General features: G+C 37.5%; 1 protein-coding gene and 1 long non-coding RNA gene across 2 annotated transcripts in view; one reads left to right on the top strand and one right to left on the bottom strand.

Annotated features, from left to right (window-relative positions):
• LOC128229681 (uncharacterized) overlaps positions 1 to 23024 on the top strand; it is a 44473-nt gene extending 21449 nt beyond the window's left edge. The window contains exons 2-3 of the long non-coding RNA XR_008260118.1: positions 20626 to 20795; positions 22888 to 23024. This is a non-coding gene — a long non-coding RNA (uncharacterized LOC128229681). The remainder of the gene's footprint in view (positions 1 to 20625; positions 20796 to 22887) is intronic.
• Positions 9400 to 24413, bottom strand: part of LOC128229667 (uncharacterized) — a 61132-nt gene continuing 46118 nt past the window's right edge. Inside the window, exons 18-20 of the mRNA XM_052941448.1 lie at positions 23413 to 23610; positions 22876 to 23113; positions 9400 to 11933 (exon numbers count right to left, since the gene is read on the bottom strand). Coding sequence (XP_052797408.1) covers positions 10351 to 11933; positions 22876 to 23113; positions 23413 to 23610 — 2019 coding nt within the window. The 3' untranslated portion in view covers positions 9400 to 10350. The remainder of the gene's footprint in view (positions 11934 to 22875; positions 23114 to 23412; positions 23611 to 24413) is intronic.

Here is a 24413-nt window from a genome sequence, read left to right as displayed (position 1 = left end):
AGTGAAACAAGCTCACCGCGAAGCAGATGCCAACGTTCGTATGTTTGTTATGCAGGGAAACAAGCTCACCGCGAAGCGGATGCCAACGTTCGTATGTTTGCAGTGAAACAAGCTCACCGCGAAGCAGATGCCAACGTTCGTCTGTTTGTTATTCAGTGAAACAAGCTCACCGCGAGGCGGATGCCAACGTTCGTTTGTTTGTTATTCAGTGAAACAATTAAGCTCACCGCGAAGCAGATGCCAACGTTCGTCTGTTTGTTATTCAGTGAAACAAGCTCATCGCGAGGCGGATGCCAACGTTCGTCTGTTTGTTATTCAGTGAAACAAGCTCACCGCGAAGCGGATGCCAACGTTTGTTTGTTTGTTATTCAGTGAAACAAGCTCACCGCGAGGCGGATGCCAACGTTCGTCTGTTTGTTATTCAGTGAAACAAGCTCACCGCAAAGCGGATGCCAACGTTCGTCTGTTTGTTATTCAGTGAAACAAGCTCACCGCGAAGCGGATGTCAACGTTCGTCTGTTTGTTATTCAGTGAAACAAGCTCACCGCGAGGCGGACGCCAACGCTCATTTGTTTTTTATTCAGTGAAACAAGCTCACCGCGAAGCGGATGCCAACGTCCGTTTGTTTGTTATTCAGTTAAACAAGCTCTTCACGAGACGGATGCTAACGTTCAGTAAAACAAGCTCACCGCGAAGTGAATGTCGTCTTATGTTATTCAGTGAAACAAGGAGTATATCATGATCATGAGAATTATTGAAGCCAGATGCTATACCAGTACACGTGCGTATTGTCCCTGGCTACCAAATCCCATTTAAATACCATGTGCGGAGTTCTGGCCAAGATTAAAGTTACTGCAAGACGAGGTCTTTCACACAATACCTCGACTATGCCTTCTTAAAATTGCCAATTCTAGTACTAGCATGTATGCAAACTTGAACGTGTGTTGATCTCGATACTACTCCATGAATGGTTCTTTATCATATAAATATAATTATATACACCAGTACAGATTTATGTCAAAGAAAGGGCCTGGATCGTGATGCACAACTGGATTTAAATAAAACGCGACGGTTGATAAATCAGACAAGGTTCGATATATTTAGTATTCATTTCGGGCTGTTGTTTTTGTATGAAACGTTTCTGTTGTGAACAAAGATAACGACGGTTGAGTGAAATTCATTGCGACTGGTGTAGACAATTAATACACAACAAACATGCTATCGCTACTTTCCATCTCCTTGCGATTCATTGCTACTGTCACGAACATATTAAAAAAAACGTTCGTTTTGTCACGGCAATTACATGAATTTGCGTTTGAAACCTCGAAATATATACCTACAAGGCTTGTTCGTCAAATGTTTCGGCATCTTTTAATCAAACAGCCTCCCTTGGCGCCAGAACGAAGATTCTTGAAATGTTCCAGAAATAAAAACACAAATCTTGAAAAAGGTGTAAATACACATTACCTTGACTCATGTACACAAATATTTGAAGTTAAAATATCGGTCAATTTTTGTCATTCTGTTGTTTTTGTCATGTGTCAGTATGATAGTGAACTAAACTCTATGGCAATTTTAGTGACGATACCACATAAGACGGCAAAAGCGGACGGACGTACATACGAGTGCAGACCATGTCGGATGTCTACCACTTTACGTTCTATATCCTGGTGGTTGAAAGTATTTTTCACAATTTGAAAATCTTCATACATGTATGTAAGATACCTTTTATCACTTACTGTCCAAGTACTTTATTACGGCATTTCTGATGTCAGGATTATGCCCTGGCTTCATTTCCTCCCGCTATTGTTGACTACTGTACATAGAAAAACATCAATGTTTTGACCGAGAACGTGTCTTTCAAGGCTCTGCTCATGATATTGTATATCCGTTCATGGTAAAGTATGCCGTAAATATTTCAGTGATACTTATTAAGCCACTACATTCTTATTGAAGAGCCTAGAAACAACATAACTCTGCAAAATCATCTCGCTGTTTCAAGGTCCGTCTCAGTTTTTCTCCTGTCCGAAGCATTTCCCAAACTCAACTACTATCAAGAAAATGCATTGTTTCTGTCATGTGAAGATGTTATCGGGGAATACTCCTGCTGCAAGTTCGCCTTCTTGTCAGGACTAAGTAAATCACGAGATAGGCATCGCTCAGTATACAGAAAGAGAGCAACTGTTCATCTAGCCGCTTGGTTGGTTTCAAATGCCAGGGATTTTAACGTGGATAATCTTTCAGTTTATTAAAGACAAACGTTCAATCACTATATAGCAGATGCTTACATACAACCTTTGTAATGATAATAAGAAATTATAAACAAGAGCGAAACACGCCAACGATCGTCCAATTTTCATTGATAACCAACGTGAAAAACAATTTGGAACTAAGATAAACACAGCTAACGTATATTGTCATTGAAAAATTACGTGCTACAGTGTACAACATTTCAAGTGAATATCTTAAACATTTAAAATATTGTCAGAATCGTAAATAACTCGACTTAATGGCCACAACATGAAAAAAATAAAGCCATTGCATTACCCACATAGCGGTATGTGACGTGCAAGGCCATGGCAGTACCTAGAGGTATATGACGTACAAGGCATGGCAGTACCTAGAGGTATGTGACGTACAAGGCCTTGGTAGTACCTAGAGGTTGTGACGTACAAGGCCATGGCAGTACCTAGAGGTATGTGACGTGCAAGGCCATGGCAGTACCTAGAGGTATGTGACGTACAAGGCATGGGAGTACATCGAGGTATGTGACGTGCAAGGCCATATGGCAGTACCAAGAGGTATGTGACATGCTAGGCCATATGGCAGTACCAAGAGGTATGTGAAGTGCAATGCCATATGGCAGTACCTAGATGTATGTGATGTGCAAGGCCATGGTAGTACTAAGAGGTATGTAACGTACAAGGCATGGGAGTACATCGAGGTATATGACGTGCAAGGCCATGGCAGTACCAAGAGGTATGTGACGTGCAAGGCCATGGCAGTACCAAGAGGTATGTGACGTGCAAGGTCATATGGCAGTACCTAGAGGTATGTGACGTGCAAGGCCATATGGCAGTACCTAGGATATGTGACGTGCAAGGCATGGGAGTACATAGAGGTAGGTGACCTGCAAGGTCATATGGCAGTACCAAGAGGTATGTGACGTACAAGGCATGGGAGTACCTAGAGGTATGTGACATACAAGGCCATATGGCAGTACCTAGAGGTATGTGACGTACAAGGCCATATGGCAGTACCAAGAGGTATATAACGTACAAGGCCATGGCAGTACCTAGAAGTATGTGACGTACAAGGCATGGGAGTACATAGAGGTATGTGACCTGCAAGGCCATATGGCAGTACCTAGAGGTATGTGACCTGCAAGGCCATATGGCAGTACCTAGAGATATGTGACGTGCAAGGCCATATGGCAGTACCTAGAGGTATGTGACGTGCAAGGCATGAAAGTAGATAGAGGTATGTGACCTGCAAGGCATGAAAGTAGATAGAGGTAGGTGACCTGCAAGGTCATATGGCAGTATCTAGAGGTATGTGACGTACAAGGCATGGGAGTACCTAGAGGTATGTGACATACAAGGCCATATGGCAGTACCTAGAAATGTGACGTACAAGGCCATATGGCAGTACCAAGAGGTATATAACGTACAAGGCCATGGCAGTACCTAGAAGTATGTGACGTACAAGGCATGGGAGTACCTAGAGGTATGTGACCTGCAAGGCCATATGGCAGTACCTAGAGGTATGTGACCTGCAAGGCCATATGGCAGTACCTAGAGGTATGTGACGTGCAAGGCCATGGCAGTACCTAGAGGTATGTGACGTACAAGGCATGGGAGTACATAGAGGTATGTGACGTACAAGGCATGGCAGTACCTAGAGGTATGTGACGTGCAAGGCCATATGGCAGTACCTAGAGGTATGTGACGTGCAAGGCCATATGGCAGTACCAAGAGGTATGTGACCTACAAGGCCATATGGCAGTACCTAGAGGTATGTGACCTACAAGGCCATATGGCAGTACCTAGAGGTATGTGACGTGAAAGGCCATGGCAGTACCAAGAGGTTTGTGACGTGCAAGGCATGGGAGTACATAGAGGTATGTGACGTACAAGGCATGGCAGTTCCTAGAGGTATGTGATGTACAAGGCCATGGCAGTACCTAGAAGTATGTGACATACAAGGCATGGGAGTACATAGAGGTATGTGACGTGCAAGGCCATATGGCAGTACCAAGAGGTATGCGATATGCTAGGCCATATGGCAGTACCAAGAGGTATGTGAAGTGCAAGGCCATATGGCAGTACCAAGAGGAATGTGACGTACAAGGCATGGCAGTACCTAGAGGTATGTGACATGCAAGGCCATATGGCAGTACCTAGAGGTATGTGACGTGCAAGGCCATGGCAGTACCAAGAGGTATGTGACATGAAAGGCCATGGCAGTACCTAGTGGTATGTGACGTGCTAGGCCATGGCAGTGCCTAGAGGTATGTGACGTGCAAGGCCATGGCAGTACCTAAAGGTATTTGACTAGCAAGGCCATGGCAGTACCTAGAGATATTTGATGTGCAAGGCCATGGTAGTACCTCGAGGTATGTGACAACAACAGGTGACTTGCAAGGCTATGGTAGGTCCTAGAGGTATATGACACAAGAGGTGACTTGCAAGACCATGGTTGTGCCTAGAGGTATGTGACACCAAGAGGTAACTTGCAAGGCCATGGCAGTACCTAGAGGTATGTGACACAGGTGACTTGCAAGGCTATTGCAGTGCCTAGAGGTATGACATGAAAGGCCATGGCAGTACCTGGAGTTGATGTGCAAGGCAGTGGGAGTTTCTAGAGTTAAACAACACATGACATTGTTGGCTGTATTTCACTGGAAATAATTATTCGAGCAGGTGGTTGTTGTGCAGTAATATTTCTCAGAAACATATAAGGTCTAAGCTTAATAATTGTAGAAATCTGATTGGGGGTCAAACTTCAAAATTTAAACTGATATGCAAATAACTAAGTTTATTTCCTAACTGAGATTATTTCCAAAGGGAACTTCTTATGTCTTTTTCAAGTTATCATAACACAAGGACATGAGTCACATATGTGTTTTTAATTCCTGTATGAGTGACAACATTCTTAACAATGATGAAGAAAAAACAGTCTCACTGGAACAGAAATGAAACTTGATTTGTAAATGAAAAAAAAAAGAATGATTAAAAAGAGGTTAACTTGTTACCCTGGAATGGAATACAAGGTATTTTAACAATTGACATGGATCACACAGTGTTAAAGAAATGCATCAAATAAATAAATAACAATAAAAAGGACCATCCCAGCCTTCTATTGCTCACCTGATTAAAATAACTAAAAGATCAGTGTTGATGAAGGATGTTGCTGCTTGCCTAGGAAGTCAGTGGTTTCCAAGTAATTTGATGGTTGATAAGGAGTTTAGTCCTTCCCAAGTATTTCCAGGGAAGTCAAAACATTGTCACCGGAGTGTTCCCGGATGTGATGATAATGAAGGTGACTGTTCCTATGGAAGACAATGGTTGCTAAAGATGTCATTGATAGCTAAGGTAGTTAGTGGTTGTTAAGGCAGTCATTAGTTGAAAAAGAAATCATAGGTTGTTATGAATGAAGGTTGTTGCTAAGGTTATCATTGGTTACTAAGGAAGTAATAAATTCCTAAGTAAGTCATTAATTTAAACATTATATATTTTACAATGATTGTGAAGGAAGTTATGATAACTTATATTTAGTCACTCTCGTTGACACAATGTTGCCATGAGTGTGGTCTTGTATTCTTGGGGAAACCTGAGTACCTGGAGAAAACCCAATTGTCTGGCTTTAAGACCACTTAAAAAAACTCACATGCTCCCAGGCTGAGAATCAAACCCGAGTTGCCTTGGTAAGAAGCAACTGCGCTAACCACTGCGCTTACCGAACAACTGTTGAAAAGGAAGTCATAAGTTAAAAAGAGGTTGCTATGGATAATGGTTGTTGCAAAGGTAATCATTGGTTGTTAAGGAAGTCTTTAGTTCCTTAGGAAGTCATTGGTTGCTATTGATGAAGGGAGTTGGTAAGAAGTCATTGGTTGCTCAGAAAGTAAGTAGGTGCTAAGAAAGCCATTTATTAATACTAAAGACATTGGTTGCTATGAATGAAGGTAGTTGATAAGAAAGTCATAGTTGCAATGGAAGGGCTTGGTTGCTAAGGCAGTCCTTGGCTTCTAAGGAAGTCATTGGTTGCTAGAGCAGAAAGCCGTTGCTAAGTAAGGCATTGGTTGCTTAGGAAGAAAGGGGTTGCTGAGAAAATCATTGCTTAGTAAGTAAGTGGTTCATAAGGAGGTCAGGGTTTGCTTAGGAAGTCACTGGTTGCTAAGGAAGAAAGTGGTTGCTAAGAAAGTCATTCTTTGCTTAGAAAGAAAGTGGTTACTGAGAAAATTATTGGTTGTTAAGGAAATCATTGGTTGCTTAGTAAGTATGATGGTTCATAAGGAAGTCATTGGTTGGTTAAGAATTCATTGGTTGCTAAGGAGGTCGCCATTTGCTAAGGAAGAATGTGGTTGCTAAGGAAGGCATTGGTTGCGAGGGAAAACATTGATTGCTCAGTAAGGAAGTGTTTGGTAAGGAAGTCATTGGTTGCTATGGATGTTTGTAGTTACTAACCACTAGATCTGGCAACATAACAAATAGCAAGGGTCTGAGCCATGTGGTTTCACAGATTTACAAAAAAATGCCAGTATATAAGTATAAAGAAAACTTGGAACCCCTGGGACAGGGCCAGCTTTGAACAATATTGTTAAAGGCAACTTCATAAGACTAAATACGAAACATCAAAGGTCTGGCATTGATTGTGTCCGAGAGGAAAATTTTCAAAGATATTAATATAAATACATACAAAACCTGAGACTCCTTGCACTGGGAACTTCAGACCCAAGGCCATCATTTTAACAATATTGGTCAAGGACCATTACATGAGTCTACATTCCAAATATCAAGGTCTGCGCTTTGCGGTTATAAAGACAAAGATTTTCAAAGACTTACTATATTAGTTTATAGAAAACCTGACTACCCCCCGGGGCTGGGCCAGCTCTGACCCCAGGAGCATTATTTAATCATTTTTAGTAAAGAACAACTTCATAACGTTACATACCAAACATCAAAGGTCTGGGCCATGTGGTGTCAGAGAAGATTTTCAAAATGTTACTATACAAGTATATTGAAAAACTTGGGAACACAGGTAAGGTGGCTGGCTTTGACCCCAGGGATATAATTTCAACACTCTTGGTCAAGGGTAACTACATAAGACTAACAAGAGCTGTCGAAAGACAGCGCGCTCGACTTAGCCGCTATGACTTAGAAGTGAATACAATAACAATGTAATATTACCAAGTTTGGTCTATTTGGTTATCAAACCTCATCATGTGATGGCCCTGAACAACTGTGTGAAGTATTTACTCAATTGAATGTAAGGTATTAGAGTTTACAGTGAAAATCCCAACTTGCCCTAAAACTTTAACCTGCCCTAAAACTTTAACCTAAGACAATCAGGGGCCATAACTTGTATTAAGGATAATATGGAGTTATGTAACCTCATTGGGTAATGGTCCTGAACAGCTGTGTGAAGTATTCAGTCAATTGAACAAAGGGTATAGAAGTTATTTATAAATATCCCAACCTGCCCTATAACTTTAACCTGAGTTTCATAGTCAATCAGGGGCCATAATCTGTGCAAAGAATAATATGGAGTTATCTAACCTCATCATGTGATGGCCCTGAACAACTGTGTGAAGTATTAACTCAATTGAATGAAAGGTATGGGACTTATAAGTGAAAATCCCAACTTGCCCTAAACTTTAACCGGACGCCGATGCGAGTAGTATAGCCCACCTATTCTTCGAATAGTCAAGCTAAAAATGGAATTTCAAAGGTTCCGGATTTGCAGTTGCAGAGAAAAAGATGTTCAAAGGTTTCCAAGGTATTATTTTATAAATATGTAGAGTAAAACTGTGATTGATCAAACAGGTGGTCCTTCAAAAAGTGTCTATAATGGTTGTGGTCGAGGATTAGTCCTGACCATAATATTGATTCTATTTTCATATAAAATATACTGGATGGATTGAAACCCTAAATAAGTCAAGGACTCAAGCACCATTGCCGGTCCAAAATATACAAATCATGCACAATACCACACAATTACCCTGAAGTCAACCAAGATTTGCAGGTGTTAAAATCAACCCAAGTTGTAAAAATTGCAATGATAGATGAAAGGAAATTTGATAAGGTGTGAAAAACCAATTATCACCATTTACGCATGACCGCTATTACTTGGTAAGGATTCAACAGTTCCGCAAGACAGACATAATATGTACTGTCATATTCCAAATTTGCTTGTTTAGAAAATGTGTTATTTTTTGTATAAATAAACTGATTTTTATTCACATTCAGTATGAGACAGCCTTTGAACATATGAGCAATTTCCACAACACAATGCATAATCGATTCCAAAGTAAAAAAACTGGAATGACAAATACAAACTTTGAAAATGAATTGTAAGAAATTTCAAAACAGACTAAAATGTAAACTAGGGTCTTTCGAAACATCGGATCGCTTAAGGTTCTAGCTCGGGCCCCAGCGTTCTCCAGTGATCACAGTTTAATTGTTGATTATTGTCATATAGTGAAAACTAGCCCCGTCCCCTGTCGGCCAAGTCTTTTACATACCAACATTGCTTCATTGAATTTAAAAGGACCACCTTAAGACCATTACTGTAAAAGAATTTGTAAACTCGCTTTCTGAGGAGAAATTTCAAAATTTTCCTTTCATTGCCATGGCAACCAGAATTCTACACAGAACCTTTTTATTTTAAGAAATCTGGAAGAGGACCATTCTAGTGAAAATTGACATAGTGGTTTAGGAGGAAATTGCTAGAAGGAAAATGTTGACAGTGGATTACGAACAGTCCCAAATCACAACAGCTCAAATTTGAGCACTTTGTGTTCTGGTTAGTTCATAAACAATATCACAGTCACAAATTATTTATTGAAGAGTAAGACACAGATACAATAACAGGATATCACTCTCAGACAATCCAAAACAAATGAAAACCTTTGATATAAAAGCAATGCAATTTAAAATATTTTTCTCTTAATGGATATATTTTATTTGGTTTGAAGAATATAAAATCAAAAATAGAACAAATGAAATTTGGAAAGTACGTAAAGATCCAAAGACAAATTAATGCCCATGTTATTTAAGACTTGTTTATTCAAATATATCATAACATTTCTTTTTAAATATCAAGAAAAAGATAAATACAAATGTATACCAAATCTTTAAAAACAAGAGATGTTTGTCAAACATTATCCCCCCCCCCCCCCCCTGAGCGCCATGTTGTCAGGAATATATGGACAATTGAATGAAATATGCATGGACCGAAATGACAGCTGATTTGTCACTGACATTGGATGCCGTTGAGGCAGTTTTAAGATTATGACCATTCAAAGTTTGAGGATAGAGTGTGTTATGACCATGACCTTTGACTCTATGACCTCAAAATCCATAGGAGTCATCAGCTGGTCACCAAAAATCTAAATGTCAAGTTTGAAGGCCATGGGTGCAGGCATTGACAAGTTATCACACAGACAAGCTTTTTTCGTTCAAGGTCACTGTAACCTTGACCTTTGACCGATGACCCCTAAAATCATAAGGGGTCATCTACAGGTCAGACACAACACCAAGTCAAGTTTGAGGGCCATGGGTGCAGGCATTGTTGAGTTATCATTCCAACAACCTTTCGTCGTTCAAAGTCACTGTGACCTTGACCTTTCGCCCAATGACCCCTAAAATCAATAGGGGCCATCTACTGGTCAGGCCCAACCTCCGAGTCAAGTTTGATGGCCATGGGTGCAGGCATTGTTGAGTTATTACTCAGACAACCTTATACCATTCAAGGTCACTGTGACCTTGACATTTGGCCTGATGACCCCCAAAAACAAAAGGGGTCATCTACTGGTCAGACCCAACCTCCAAGTCAAGTTTGTGGGCCATAGGTGCAGGCATTGTTGAGTTATCACTCGGACAAGCTTTAAAATTATTTTACCATTAAAGGTCACTGTGACCTTGACCTTTGACCCGATGAACCCTAAAATCAATAGGGGTCATCTACTGGTCAGGCCCAACCTTCATGTCAAGTTTGAAGACCATATGTTCAGGAATTGTTGAGTTATCACTCGGACAAGCTTTGGTCTACCGACGGACCAACCGACATGCCTGTGCAAAGCAATATACCCCTCTTCTTCGAAGGGGGGCATAAATATGACATCACAGTTTAAGAATTGTTGTTATCACCCGTTCCTTTATATTGCTGCAGCTTTTGTTGACTTTTGCCTCCAAAATGCACCTTCCCTCTACCTCTTCCCCTATTTTTATGGTGACCTGAACAATCACGATGTCCCCTTTCTGAAAACTCCTCTTTCTGGTTATGGCCCCTTTTTCTTGAGTCCCTTTCATTGTTATTGATCCCTATAGCCTTATCTGAGTGTGCTCTCATCCTATAAAACCCTGATGAGTATCTCTGACTAACCTCCTCCTTTTTGGAATGTCTATGTTCCACAAATACCCACCCCGACCTGTCACCTGATGTTGGACTAGATGCCTCATGCTTAGAGCTGACATTCAGGCATTCCATCTTATCAACCATTTCCTTCTCAAAAGAGTCAACACTATCACTAGATTCGAGTGTTTTTTTATTATCACTATCTATCTTGTTACACCCCTTTTCATCTCTTTCATGCTTAACTTCAAACTTAAACTCTACATGGTCGTTCCCATATGTTTTATCTGGTGAGCTGACTGCCCGTCTTATCTGCCTGTTGTCCTGTTCCATCTCCCCACCGTCCAGCAGTGGTTCACTCCTTTGTTCCTTCACCTGACCCACATCACCCCTGTGATAAATGTCCCTCCCTCCTCTTCCCCTCCCTCTGTACCTGTTATGATAACCTCTTTGATTATCTGACCTCTGACCCCTTAAATGAACATTTCCATGTTTACTATAATAATGCCCTTCATCTCTATAGTATTTTTTTTCTCTATCACCATAATGGCACTGACTTTGGCCTTTAAACTCTGTCGGTGTCCTATTTTGGTACTGCCAATGTCTGGTTTCTGTATTCTTCTTTGTGCCTCTATATTGTGATTGTCTTTCCTGCCTATTAACTCTTCTGTCTCCTTCATTCATGCTCCTTTGTTTTCCATGTTGGCAGTCTTGCCCTGCACTTTTGTCAATATCATCTCTGTTGTGTGTATCCTCTAGCACAGCTTTGCACTTGGTGCACACTGATGCATATGTTTCTGTGTTTCTTCCCAGATTCTCACTGAATCCACTTTCTGTACTCTTTGAAGATGCAGAATCAGTCAATGAAAATGTAACTTTTGATTTTAAATTACTGGCAGTAAGTTTGCTGTCAGAGGTTGCCAGATATCCAGGGGCTATAACCTGGCCTGGTGAAATGTTATCTTCCAATGTACTCTGCTGTTGATTGCCTTGACATATATTGTCATGATCTTGACCCTGATACCATGGATACAAGTTCTGACCAGGAGATATTTGACCTGGTGAATGATACTGACCCGGACCTTTGTTGTTTAGGTAACCCATAGCACTTGGTGATGATGGAGATTTGTTCATATGCTGGTGGGAACCAGTCACAAATGGCTGACCTTGAACATGACCTGAATACTGTCCAGCAGTAAAGGTCTGACCTTGACCTTGATATTGGCCTTGTTGCCATGGAAACTGGATGGGTGGGGCATGTAGTGTCATGGTTGTACCCGGAACATGTTTGGGCTTAGGAAATTCTGATAATGAGGGTTTCCTTCCTGCTACAACACTTGCCCACATATCTGGTGTCCCTGAAAATACAAATGTATGTACACAGTCTGTGACTCCTGTAATGATTCAAACGCTTCTGATACAAATTAATAAATCATTGAGGCCACTCCTTTTTTATTTTTTGGTTTACAAGAATTTTTGGAAAAAATGTCCCCCTGGACAAAAAAAGAGGAAAAAAGTCACAAAACATACTCTTAAAGGGTGAAAATCAGAGAACAACATAACAACATTGAAAATTTATATCATTTACTTGACATTTTAAATTCTTAAACTGCTATTAATGCATGTGTTTATACACTCAAACATTCAAAGTTCTAATTAAACACACAGTTTAAATTTTACATACTGTGCATATGAAACATCAATGAAATTGACTATAAAACATGTATACATGTATAAACTACACTTTTTATCAAAGATACATTGAATATCACTCAGCAAGATATATTTGTTTAGCTTTAAGGGTATGCTAAAGCAAAAGTGAATGCAGAACACTTAAAAACTGACCAATATTAAATTTAAAAAACAAACAAAGAGAAGGCGCATTTTACGCATTAAAATACACAAAAATTGCACTGTATTAAAACGATACATTACATTTTCTAAACATTGTCTCAGTTATTTCAATATTGGAAAATGTCAATAAAGTGAAATAATTACCAATTTTGTAAACAAGGAAGTAACATTTTATGAAGACATTTGAGCTTTAATATTGTGAAAACGAAAGCAATTCCTGAAAAACTAAAAACCAAACTAGACCTAGATTTGAGTTTTAACAGTAATACACAAACTTTTAAAACATGACTTATATTCAGAGAATCTCTGCCCATACAGAAATCAATTTTTATTTTAATAGAGGTCAAACCGACAAATCATTAATCTTTTTCTCCTGGACAAATATAGAAAATTTAATTCCCCTTCTACTTATAATTTTACCTCATACATGTTATGTTAAATTATCAAAAATGCAACATGTTATCTTGAAAGAGTATTAGTGGCCCTACCTCGAAAATATAGGTATTTAAAGAATAAGTATGTATTATGTGACCACATAGAATATTAAAGGATTGTACCAAATAATTGTGAAAAAGAACATTCACGTCAGCCCGCAGAATTACTTTACTGGGGCCAACCAGCGATAAGAAACCCCAAAATGATACTTCAAAATAACAAACAAGTCGAGATCTACTGCATTCATACTCTTATCTGTTTGGGTTTTTTTTTGTTTCGCCCCAAAATCAATACGGTCGGAAAATAATTTTGAAAAAAAAAGTGAAATTCAATTTATTTATTTTTGTACTCATCGGAAAATTAGACCCGCCGGTTTTGTAAACCAATTCATATAAAAGTAGTGGCCTGAGCTGTCAATGTTTCCCATTTGGTTCCACCCAAAAAATCTCAAAGAATTTTTTCTTGCAATTTCATGTAATTATGCTTTGGCATCTCTTGATCCTGTCTATTACTATTTAACTTCACTGTGTTCCATAGTTATATGACATGATTAATCTTAAGTAGGCAATGGCACATGTACATTTGCAAAATAAGTATTCCCAAAAGGATTTGGCATATTCCTTTGTAAAAGCAACATAACACTGTTACAATAAACTAAACCAGAGAGCATGTAGATGTAAAACACATTAGAAAAATCTCGGAATCTGTGCAGTAAGCTAAGCAGGCTGAAATCCCTGCTGAGCCAACACTTAAATTCCTGGACACAGTGTCTGCACTGTAAGTAGCTAGTTATCCGAAGACTGCAGTCCTACATACAACATGCCGGGAACTCATCTCCGGGGAAACAGTTTTCAGTTTTTGTTTCTAAATATACTAAGGTAACATTGGCAAGCAGGTATTTATTAGCTGGTTTGAAACACTGTGAACATATATTCATTTCAAAACAAAACATTTCATGAATGGTTCAACTCCTTTGGCAATCGTAAAATATCATCATTTTTGTTTAGCTTATTCAGTTTAAAATTTCCAATTAGAAAAGAGTGTATTTTTCTCAATTAGATTTTGATGAAATATATATTGATTCTTGATCCAAACGATGATCTAAATCCTTAATTTAATTGTTCCAGTATTTACTGTAGATTAAGACAAATTCTAGTGGGAGATATTGTACTAATTTACGGTTTCAAGAGCATAAAACAAGAATAGTTAATACATTTAATAATAACTTGGTATCTTTTTCTTCATATGTTACCTATACACATACAAAGATAACTGACTAGGTATATTTTTACTTCATATGTTATCTATACACATACAAAGATAAATGACTGGGTATCTTTTTACTTCATATGTTCTCTTTACACATACAAAGATAACTGACTGTGCACCTTTTTCTTCATATGTTCTCTATACACATACAAAGATAACTGACTAGGTATATTTTTACTTCATATGTTATCTATACACATACAAAGATAACTGACTGGGTATATTTTTACTTCATATGTTCTCTTTACACATACAAAGATAACTGACTGTGCATCTTTTTCTTCATATATTCTCTATACACATACAAAGATAACTGACTAGGTATATTTTTACTTCATATGTTATCTATACACATACAAAGATAACTGACTGGGTATCTTTTACTTCATATGTTATCTATACACATACAAAGATAACTGACTGGGTATCTTTTTCTTCACATGTTTTCTATGCACATACAAAGATAACTGACTGTGCACCTTTTTCTTCATATGTTCTCTATAAACATACAAAGATAACTGAATGTGCACCTTTTTCTTCATATGTTCTCTAAACACATACAAAGATAACTGACTGGGCATCTTTTTTCATACGTAATCTATACACATACAAAGGTAACTGAATCAATATATTTTTTGTATGTTTTCTATACACATACAAAGATAACTGACTGGGTATCTTTTTCTTCACATGTTCTCTATGCACATACAAAGATAACTGGCTGGGCATCTTTTTCTTCACATGTTCTCTATACACATACAAGGTACTGACTGTATTTCTTTTTCTTCACATGTTCGTTATACATATATACAAAGATATCGACTGGGTATATTTTTCTTCACTTGTTCTCTATACACATACAAAGATAACTGACTGAGCATCTTTTTCTTCATATGTTCTCTTTACACATACAAGGATAACTGACTCTGCATCATTTTCTTCACATGTTTCCTATACACATACAAAGGTTACTGACTTGGTATATTTTCCTTCACATGTTCTCTTTATACACACAAAGATAACTTACTGGGCTTCTTATTCCCTTGTGCATACATTTTCTAAGAGCAACACCAAACTAGACAATTATCTTTTAGAGAAATAGAACAGACACAAAATATAGCCTATAACCTTTGAGAGTCTGTGACATTGACCTTAAACACAGCTGTTTGTAACATGCCCTATGCACAAATTCTCTATACGGTGAACATTTGCAGTTACTCATTTCAAAATCCGTGAAGTGGTTCAAGAGATATGAGCGGACACAAAATGTAGTCATATGACCTTTGACCTAAACCTGAGCTTGTTTGTACCATGTGCTCTGCAAGTCTTTTCAATATGCAGGGATGTGATTGACCTGGCAGCTGAAGAGCAAACTGGAGTGTCAATATCTACAATAAACAACAGTTATTGTCAAACATTATGCCCCCCCCCCCCCCACCACTTAGCGCCATGAATTATTTGGACAACTGAATGAAATGTGCATGGACCAAAATGACAGCTCATATGCCTTTGAGGCAGTTTTAAGATTATGACCTTTCAAAGTGAGGACAGTAGGTACCATATTTTCCCGACTATAAGGCGATCCGCTTATAAGACGACCCCCTAACTTTGCCCATGAAATCTGGTGTTTTTGTCTAGACTCGTTTATAAGACGGGGTAGATTTTTAAAGCAAATCCAGCACTTAAAATTCTCCAAGTCTGTGATAATGTTCAACCTTAACAGTCAAATATCAACTAAATTTGTTCATTTGCTTGGGATTATTGATTTCTATTTTCCGATGGTATGGTATGTTTGAACCAGCCTAGACGCAATTTTGGGATTTAAGTGGGTTCATACAGTATTTGATTGACCTATTTAAATACAAACCATTGCAGTGCATCTTTGATCTTTACACAGCTCGTGCTGTGACGTCACAAATTGTACTGTTTGATCTGCAGCCGACAAACAGAACAAATTCCATTACATGTGTTAATGAGTTATATTTTCGCAAGTGTTTGTTTGGATTGCAGTTGATGGGACTTAAATTTTGATGATAGCGGATAAATTAATGTAATGATTAATGAAATATGTATTGAAATCTGCTAGTTACATGCATGTGCATGATACAGTCAAACCTGGTTGAACGGTCACCTGCTTTAAATGGCCACCTGCCTTAACAGGCAACTCCAAATTCCCCCCGTATGTTTTAACTATATAATGTACGTGTATTAAGCGGCCAACTGTCTAACGCGGCCACTAAATTTTGTCCCCATGAAGCCATATAAACACTAACTAGCGGCCACTAATCCCTTGTCACTGACACTTCCGCTTATAAATTTTTCCAATACATAGCTTTAATTGCGTATAGAAGTTTACGGAAAAGAATGACGGCCTCAGGTTTCTCCGTCATCCAATGAAAATGAATATTGCATCACACGATTGCCATGCGTGTTTACTCATCGAGAAATCATGTTTATTTCACGTCGGCGAATGTTTTGATCAGAATTGACACAATTAATGACACAATTAATAAGATAATTAAATAATTACGAAGTTAATTATTAAAAACCGACAAAAACACCGGTTATTATGAATTCACAGCTTGCATTGTCATTCGAAGGCCTGAAACTAGTTACGATTTTTATTCACTTCAATATTATTTTCATAAAGTTATTATAAAGTGCACGGATTTAAATTTCTATGAACGGATATTTACACAATGCAATGTTCTTGATATTTTTTTTAACTTTGATTATGGCTGAAAATAAGACTAATCGAAAGTGTTTGACTCTAAAAGAACGTGTCGAGTGTATAAAGTTATAAGAAAACAGCCATAGTGCAAGAAGTGTTGCCAAGATTTTAACTGTGGAAGGACTCAAATAAATTTCTTACTTTTCTTAATTGTGGAGGAATATGAAAGCAATAGAAATCCAAACGCAAAAAGACAGAGGAAAATGACAGGACATGAGGAACTGAATTCACTAAAATGTGTATGTACATGTAGTTGTGTAAATGTGTAGACTGATATGTGGTGTGTTTTGTTTATGCTATGCATCAACATTTATCGAATGTACGGACTTCTTTAAAAAGTGAACTCAAAAATGTGAATGTACATGTAGTTGTGTAAATGTGTAGACTGATATGTGGTGTGTTTTGTTTATGCCTTGTATCAACATTTATCTAATGTATTTTATTTATAAATTTAAAATAAAGTTATTTTATCTATAAAATTGATACAGAGGTTACTGATTGTGGTGTGAGGTGGTGGTTAAGAAACATACTCCATCTCTGAATAAAGCTAAAGAGGCGAAAATGTCAAACCTGGATTAAGTGGCCACCTGTCTTAAGCAGCCACTTTGATCATTTCCCAAGGGTGGCCACTTAATACAGGTTTGACTGTATATGCAAAGCCTTATAGTAAGAAAAAAGTAAGTTTTATTTACGACATAGAAAAAATAACAATGCATTTTTAAAAAAAAAAATTGTCAAAATATTTTTATTTTAAAATAATTTAAAGGTAACAAAATATGTCTCCTGTGAAAAACAATGTGTTTGGACCGATAATATGTGTTATATTGAGTGTTCATCGTAGCGAAACAAAGCAGATCTATGGTCGTCTTAATCCGATGGGTGTGATCGTGTCACTTTTATTGGGGTGTCATCCACAGACAATAAATCAGTCAGTTGAATACCTTATGTTGAATATTCCTGATTATGACTCTATTCTTTATGAAATTCTTATAGACTCGCCTATAAGACCCCCTACTTTAAGGTTCAAAATCAGGACCAAATTTTCCCGTCTTATAGTCGAGAAATTACGGTACAGTTTTAATCATGTTCAGATGATGACTGATATTTAAAGATAAAAATGTATCCTCTTAGCAGCTGGAAATAAGTAAATATGACAAAATTTTAATGATGAATATGAGTTATGACCATGACCTTTGATTCTATAACCTCAAAATCCATAGGAGTCATAACTGGTCACCCAAACACTCGATGTCAAGTTTGAAGGCCATGGGTGCAGGCATTGTCAACTTGTCACACAGACAAGCTTTTTGCATTCAAGATCACCAGGACCTTGACCTTTGACCTGCTGATCCTAACCCTAAAATCAAAAGGGGTAATCTACAGGTCAGGCCCAACCTCGAAGTCAAGTCTGAGGGCAGAGTGCAGACAAACAACATTTTCGCATTCAAAAGCACTGTGACCTTTGACCCAATGACCCCTAAAATCAATAGAGGTCATCTATTGGTCAGGCCCAGCCTCCATGTCAAGTTTGATGACCATAGGTCCAGGCATTGTTGAGATAACACTGGGAGACACTTTAACATTTTCGCGTTAAAGGTCACTGTGACCTTAGAATTCAATGAGAATTTCATTTAAAATTTATTTTGTATCAATTACTGTCTAAATTTGCTATGAAGGCTCTAAAGCACCGCTTACGAATTGCCACATCGAGAACAAAATTGACATGATCTTTACCCTATGTTCTAAAACATGATCTAGACCCTATGTACTTAACATGATCTAGACTCTATGTTTTTAACATGATCTAGACCCTATGTACTTAACATGATCTAGACCCTATGTTCTTAACATGTTCTAGACCCTATGTTCTTAACATGATCTAGACCCTATGTACTTAACATGATCTAGACCCTATGTTCTTAACATGATCTAGACCACATGATCTAGACCCTATGTTCTTAACATGATCTAGACCCTATGTACTTAACATGATCTAGACCCTATGTTCTTAACATGATCTAGACCCTATGTACATAACATGATCTAGACTCTATGTACTTAACATGATCTAGACATGAGCTTGCTATTTACCATGTTAAATCTCAACACATCATTCGTAACTAAAATTATTGACTAATAACCAGTTTAAATGTGAGGGTTAACAAACATAAGGAGAACAACCATGGTGAAGTTGACACAACAAAATGGATGTTTTTAATCAAAAAAGTTCAAAACAGTAATTTATTAATGAATTGGCATCACAGAGGCTTCATTTGCACCTCCTTCCAGGTCTAGATCATGTTTTAGAACATAGGGTAAAGACCATGTCAATATTTTTTTTTTAATTCTGAGTGTGGTCGTTCGCATAATTTAAATTTTTTGATTTCCTTCAAAAACATCATTGGTCTTGCAAAATTCCTATAAATGGTTTATATAAGCTTTTAATTAAAAAACAACAACAGGAAAATTACTGTTTTATCTTGTGTGGTGTTTTGCATAGCTGATTGCATACATCACGACACACCGACAATATACCACATGAAAGTCGAAATCAAGTGGTGGGCTAGGTCATTTTTTAATGTGGTTTTAACCGTCAAGAAAGAAAATATAAAAATTATGAGTGAATATCAGAGTGGACTTTCACATTTGCAATCACATAATGAAAATTTGCTTCCTTACAGTGAATTTTCAAGTTTAGTAACCGTGTCCTTGACCTTGACTCCATCATTCAAAATGCAATCCAAAGGTTCATCTTCACAGGAACTTGATCTATTTCCATAACTTGAAAGAGGAGTGTCAAATTTGGCATTGTTCAAGTCCCAGTCAGACTAAGAACCCACAAAATAAAAATTGTGCACCTATTTAGTGTGGGGAAAACAGACACAATATTTTTGGTTAAAAATGTATTAAAAATCCTTAAAGCACACAGGCAGTTAAAACTGTCAGCTGTCACCTAAATAAAGACAAAATTTCCAATATAAATAATCTGTTTTCCCTGTTATATCTAACAGCAAACTTCCTCAAATGCATAACATTTTGTAAACATATGATTATATTAGAAACAATACCAGGTAAACTGAATGAAAAGAAAAAAACTTGAAAGAGCACTTCCAATCTTTTCCAACCCTTGATATAAGTAAGAGGAACAACTGGGCATAAAACAAATAACTACTCACTGATTGGCAAGATTAAGCCAGAAATTCTGTAAGGCTTAAACATAAACATCACTGAACAAAATACAACATTGTACTTAAGTTGTTAGTTTCTGTTTCATTTTCTTAAACAAGTGATGTCTGAATGCAATATTTCAAAGAAAGGAATGCAAATTATGCATAAATGCCACACACAATTACCACACTACTCATGAAAAGTTAGGTTGTAAAATGTCAAGCTACAAAGTAAGCTCTTCCAAAACCATGTATTCCAGATTGATAAACTACATGTTAGCAAAGGTTACACTAATAGAAATTATAATACAAGATTAAATAACATACATTTATCTTGCCCTAAAAATACTTGCCAAATGTTAAACATTATCAAACACATTACAAATTATAATTTGAAAATATTTCTCTAAATAATATCAACCATTAGAACATAACAAGAGAGTCAAAATGGCATCGCTCAATTAATTTAAATGACCAACAAGTCAGTGGTAATTACGGATGCTGCTGCTTGCTAAGGAAGTAAGTGGTTGCAGAGTAATTTGATGATTGATAAGGAAGTTAGTCCTTGTAATGAAATATCAATATTATTTCTAGGGAAGTCATGAAATTGTAAGCTCGTTGTTCCAAAAGACAATGGATGTGATGGCAATGGAAGCCGACTGTTCCTATGGAACTCATTGGATGCTATGGATGAAGGTAGTTTCTAAGAAGACGGTTGCTAAAGAAGTCATCGGTTGCTGGGGAAGTCAATGGTGGCTAGAGAAGTAAGTGGTTGCTGGGGAAGAAATTGGTTGCTTAGGTAGCCAATGGTTGCTAAAAAAGTCATAGAATGAAAAGGAAGTCAATGATTGACAAGGAAGTCAATGGTTGCTAAGGAAGAAAGTGGTTGCTAAGGAGGTCAATGGTTGCTAAGGAAGAAAGTTGTTGCTAAGGAAGTCATTGGTTACTAAGGAAATCCTTGGTTGCTGAGTAAGTTAGTGGTTGATAAGGAAGTCATTGTTGCTAAGCAAGTCATAGGATGCTAAGGAAGTCATCAGATGCTATTGGTGTAGGTAGTTACTACATGGGGCTACTACATGGGGCTACATACCAAATATCAAGGGTCTGAACCTTCTGGTTTCAGAGATTTTCAAAGATTTACCTATATAAGTATCTAGAAATCCCGAGAACCCTGGTGAGGGCCTAGATTCAACCCAAGGGATGTCAAGGGTTGTAATTTAGAAGCCTTGGTAAAGGTCCCCTATATGAGACTACATACCAAATATCAAAGGCCTGGGATTTGCAGTTTCAGAGCAGAAGATTTTCAAAGAAATTATCTTTATAAATATATAGAAAACCTGAGACCCCTTACAAAATATCAAGCGTCTGGGTACACGCCAGACATAGGGCAAGTACAACAGCTGACCTTGAGCACTTTGTGCTTAGGACTGGTGAGCTAAAAACAATGGATGCTGAATTTTTCTTAGAAGAGCTCCCTATGTTTTTATCTTATTGATTATAATCTGCGCTCTATGTTTTTATCTTAAGAGATTATATTCTCCCACCTCAGATAAGTAGATCCAATAGTTTAACCATGCTAGAAATTCAAATCTTGCCCACGGGCGAAGATAAAATGCCCGTATGGAACTCCTTTTTAAAGGTCACTACATTGTAATTACCTCCCTTGTTGAAGACTGTCGTCTGTAGCATCATGGAAACCCTGTCTTGTGGCAATATTTAGAACGTTAATTAATTATTTCTCGCTTCAAATGTCACCATAAAACAGTTTTCATAACGATGCTTCACTCTCCTTAGAACTATTTAAAAAGACCGATCTGACTATTAACATAATCTGAATCACTGCGCGCATATCCATGACAACCACGATTTATCGCATACCCATACGCAATTATTTTCACTAAGCACAAGAGTTCCAGCAAAAAATACATTTTTTACTTAATTTCGTTTAACTGAGGTTGGAGAAAAAGCATCTACCATAGCCACTCGTGTAAGATAGGTTCATCCCGACCCTCGCGCAGGGTGTTTTGCGGAAACTTGGTAAACCTCGTTTCCGCAAAACACTCTACGCTCTTGTCGGAATGGACCTATCTTACACTCTTGGCCATGGAAGATACTTATAACCTCTGTGCTTTATGTAGTTGCAAGACACTTTACAGTCACAACAAAATTAAATAATACATCCATGAATAACTTGTATACATATCAACTAAGTTTAAAGTATAATTTGCACATATATTCAATGAATCAAGGCAACTTAATTTCATTCTTCTGTTTTAATGTGTATACTTCATGTTGCTTTACATCAGCCAACACAAAATGTGTTTTATGCCACAAGAATTAAAATGGTTGGAAAGGCAAAACATGATTTTTTTGTAAATATATTAAATATATTTCTTTATTCTTGATGGCCCAAAAAATCAGAGCCTTTTTTTATATAAACATCATGTTTTTCGCCATTATTATCATAACCACATGCACCAGAGTTACAAAAAGACAAACAATTCAAATTTAACGTCAAAAGAAAATATCAACTGCAAATGTTTCCAAAACTAGAAAAAACAAGCTTGAGCACTGCTATTGTTTAAACAGATTTTTGATTGGACTTGCTTTTGTTAATTGGATGGCTTCTTCACTCATTGTCTAGGTGCTGTGTAAGCTAGTTCTCTAGCACCAGTGTTTATACTTAGTTTCTCACAAAGTTCACCTTGATTTCATTCAAAGCCTAATCACAGAAGTTTCCCTCACAAAGAAAGACAAACTTCATGCCAACAAGCATTATAAGACCTAAAACAAATTAATCTTTGACTATAAAATGAACATGTTAATACTAAAACTATTACCAACCTTTTTTCTCAGGTGTGGTTATGGGTATGAACGTTGTCCGTTCACTCCATGCTCCCTGCAGGCTGGGAAAACTCTGGGATGGTTTCACCATGGACCTGGTCGGACCATGAACAGGGGAGGTAACTACTGGCTCTTTCACCTGGTTCAAGGTCAAGGTCAACACTTTTTGTCCAGAGCTAGCTCCCATGAGGTCAAGATGGTGTACATATCTACATGACTTGGGCTTCTTCACCTTAGTCTGAAAAGCAAAGTAAAACAATATTATGTTTGATACAAGTCACGGCTTCATAATGGTTGAATAAAAACTTTTATCAATTTCCTTTACAAATATATGCTGTTTTACAAGAGTTGTGTTAAATCTCATATGGAATTTAAGATAATATTAGATGTGTTGTCTTATTTTATTGACATATTTCAACATTAAGTGTAATGGTAGTGCTATATGTCTTTCTGTTTCAGATATTTTATACTCACGACAAATCCACACATAGAAATGTGTCCAATTTGATTAAAAACTATGCAGGGAACATAGCATACCTCAAAATTAATTAGACACTCTATGTTCATATCTGCCACAATTCCAACACACCACTTCTCCATGATGTAGGGGGGATGTGTGACTTTGACTGAGCCCTTGGGTGTCCATGTGAAGGTCACGTCCCGGATACATGTGAGAATGTTCACCTCATCTTCATCATCCTCATCCACCTCCAGGTACATCTTCCACTTGTGATCCTTGATAAATAATTCTTATGTCATCGTTCTAGATTGTATTTATGAAAGGTAAAAATATTTATACCTTCATATGCAGTCAGGTCATAATGCAGTCAATATTGGAGTGGATAGAAATTTTCTACTTACAGTACTTAAAAGCATCAGAAAAAAATGAATTGAGAACTACAAAGCTGTCCAGAGCAATGACTGTATGTCCAGTGTGAGATCATGTAGGTTTTGAAAGTTTGAATGACTATGATACCAAGATTGCCTTTGGCATATCATAGGCAGAACACAACTAGATAAGAAGTAAAACCCTCTTTCCTAGTTTAAATAACAGAGACTTTTACCTTGACCCAAGGTGCACAACTTCACATGCAGACTACCATCAAATGCAGTCATTTTTGTGGAGGTTTATTACTATCAAATATTTCTTTAGATACATATAACACAAAGTTCTATGCTATGTATATGTCTCATTTTCAAGTTTCATGACTCTGGCTGATATATTTATCCAGAACAGGAGTGACATAAGCTTCCATGCTTTACATATAAAGCTCATAAGATTCAATTATATATTAAGCAAAGTCAAGGGCCATAACTCCTAGTTTCAGCAGCTACACCATATAACCTTGGCAGACAACTTTACATGCTGGTTAACATTCCTGTAAAGTTTCATGACTCTGGCTGTCATTCTTTTGGAAGTATGCATGGACACAAGAAGGTATGCTATATATGCCAAGGCATTATTTTCAAAGAGTCAAAGGCCATTACTATGAAATTATTGGTCGAAGCAGCACATAAGACACAAGGTGCATAACTTC

The sequence above is a fragment of the Mya arenaria genome, chromosome 1 (assembly GCF_026914265.1).
Source record: "Mya arenaria isolate MELC-2E11 chromosome 1, ASM2691426v1".
Taxonomy (NCBI): domain Eukaryota; kingdom Metazoa; phylum Mollusca; class Bivalvia; order Myida; family Myidae; genus Mya; species Mya arenaria.
This window is presented reverse-complemented; position numbering and strand designations above follow the sequence as displayed.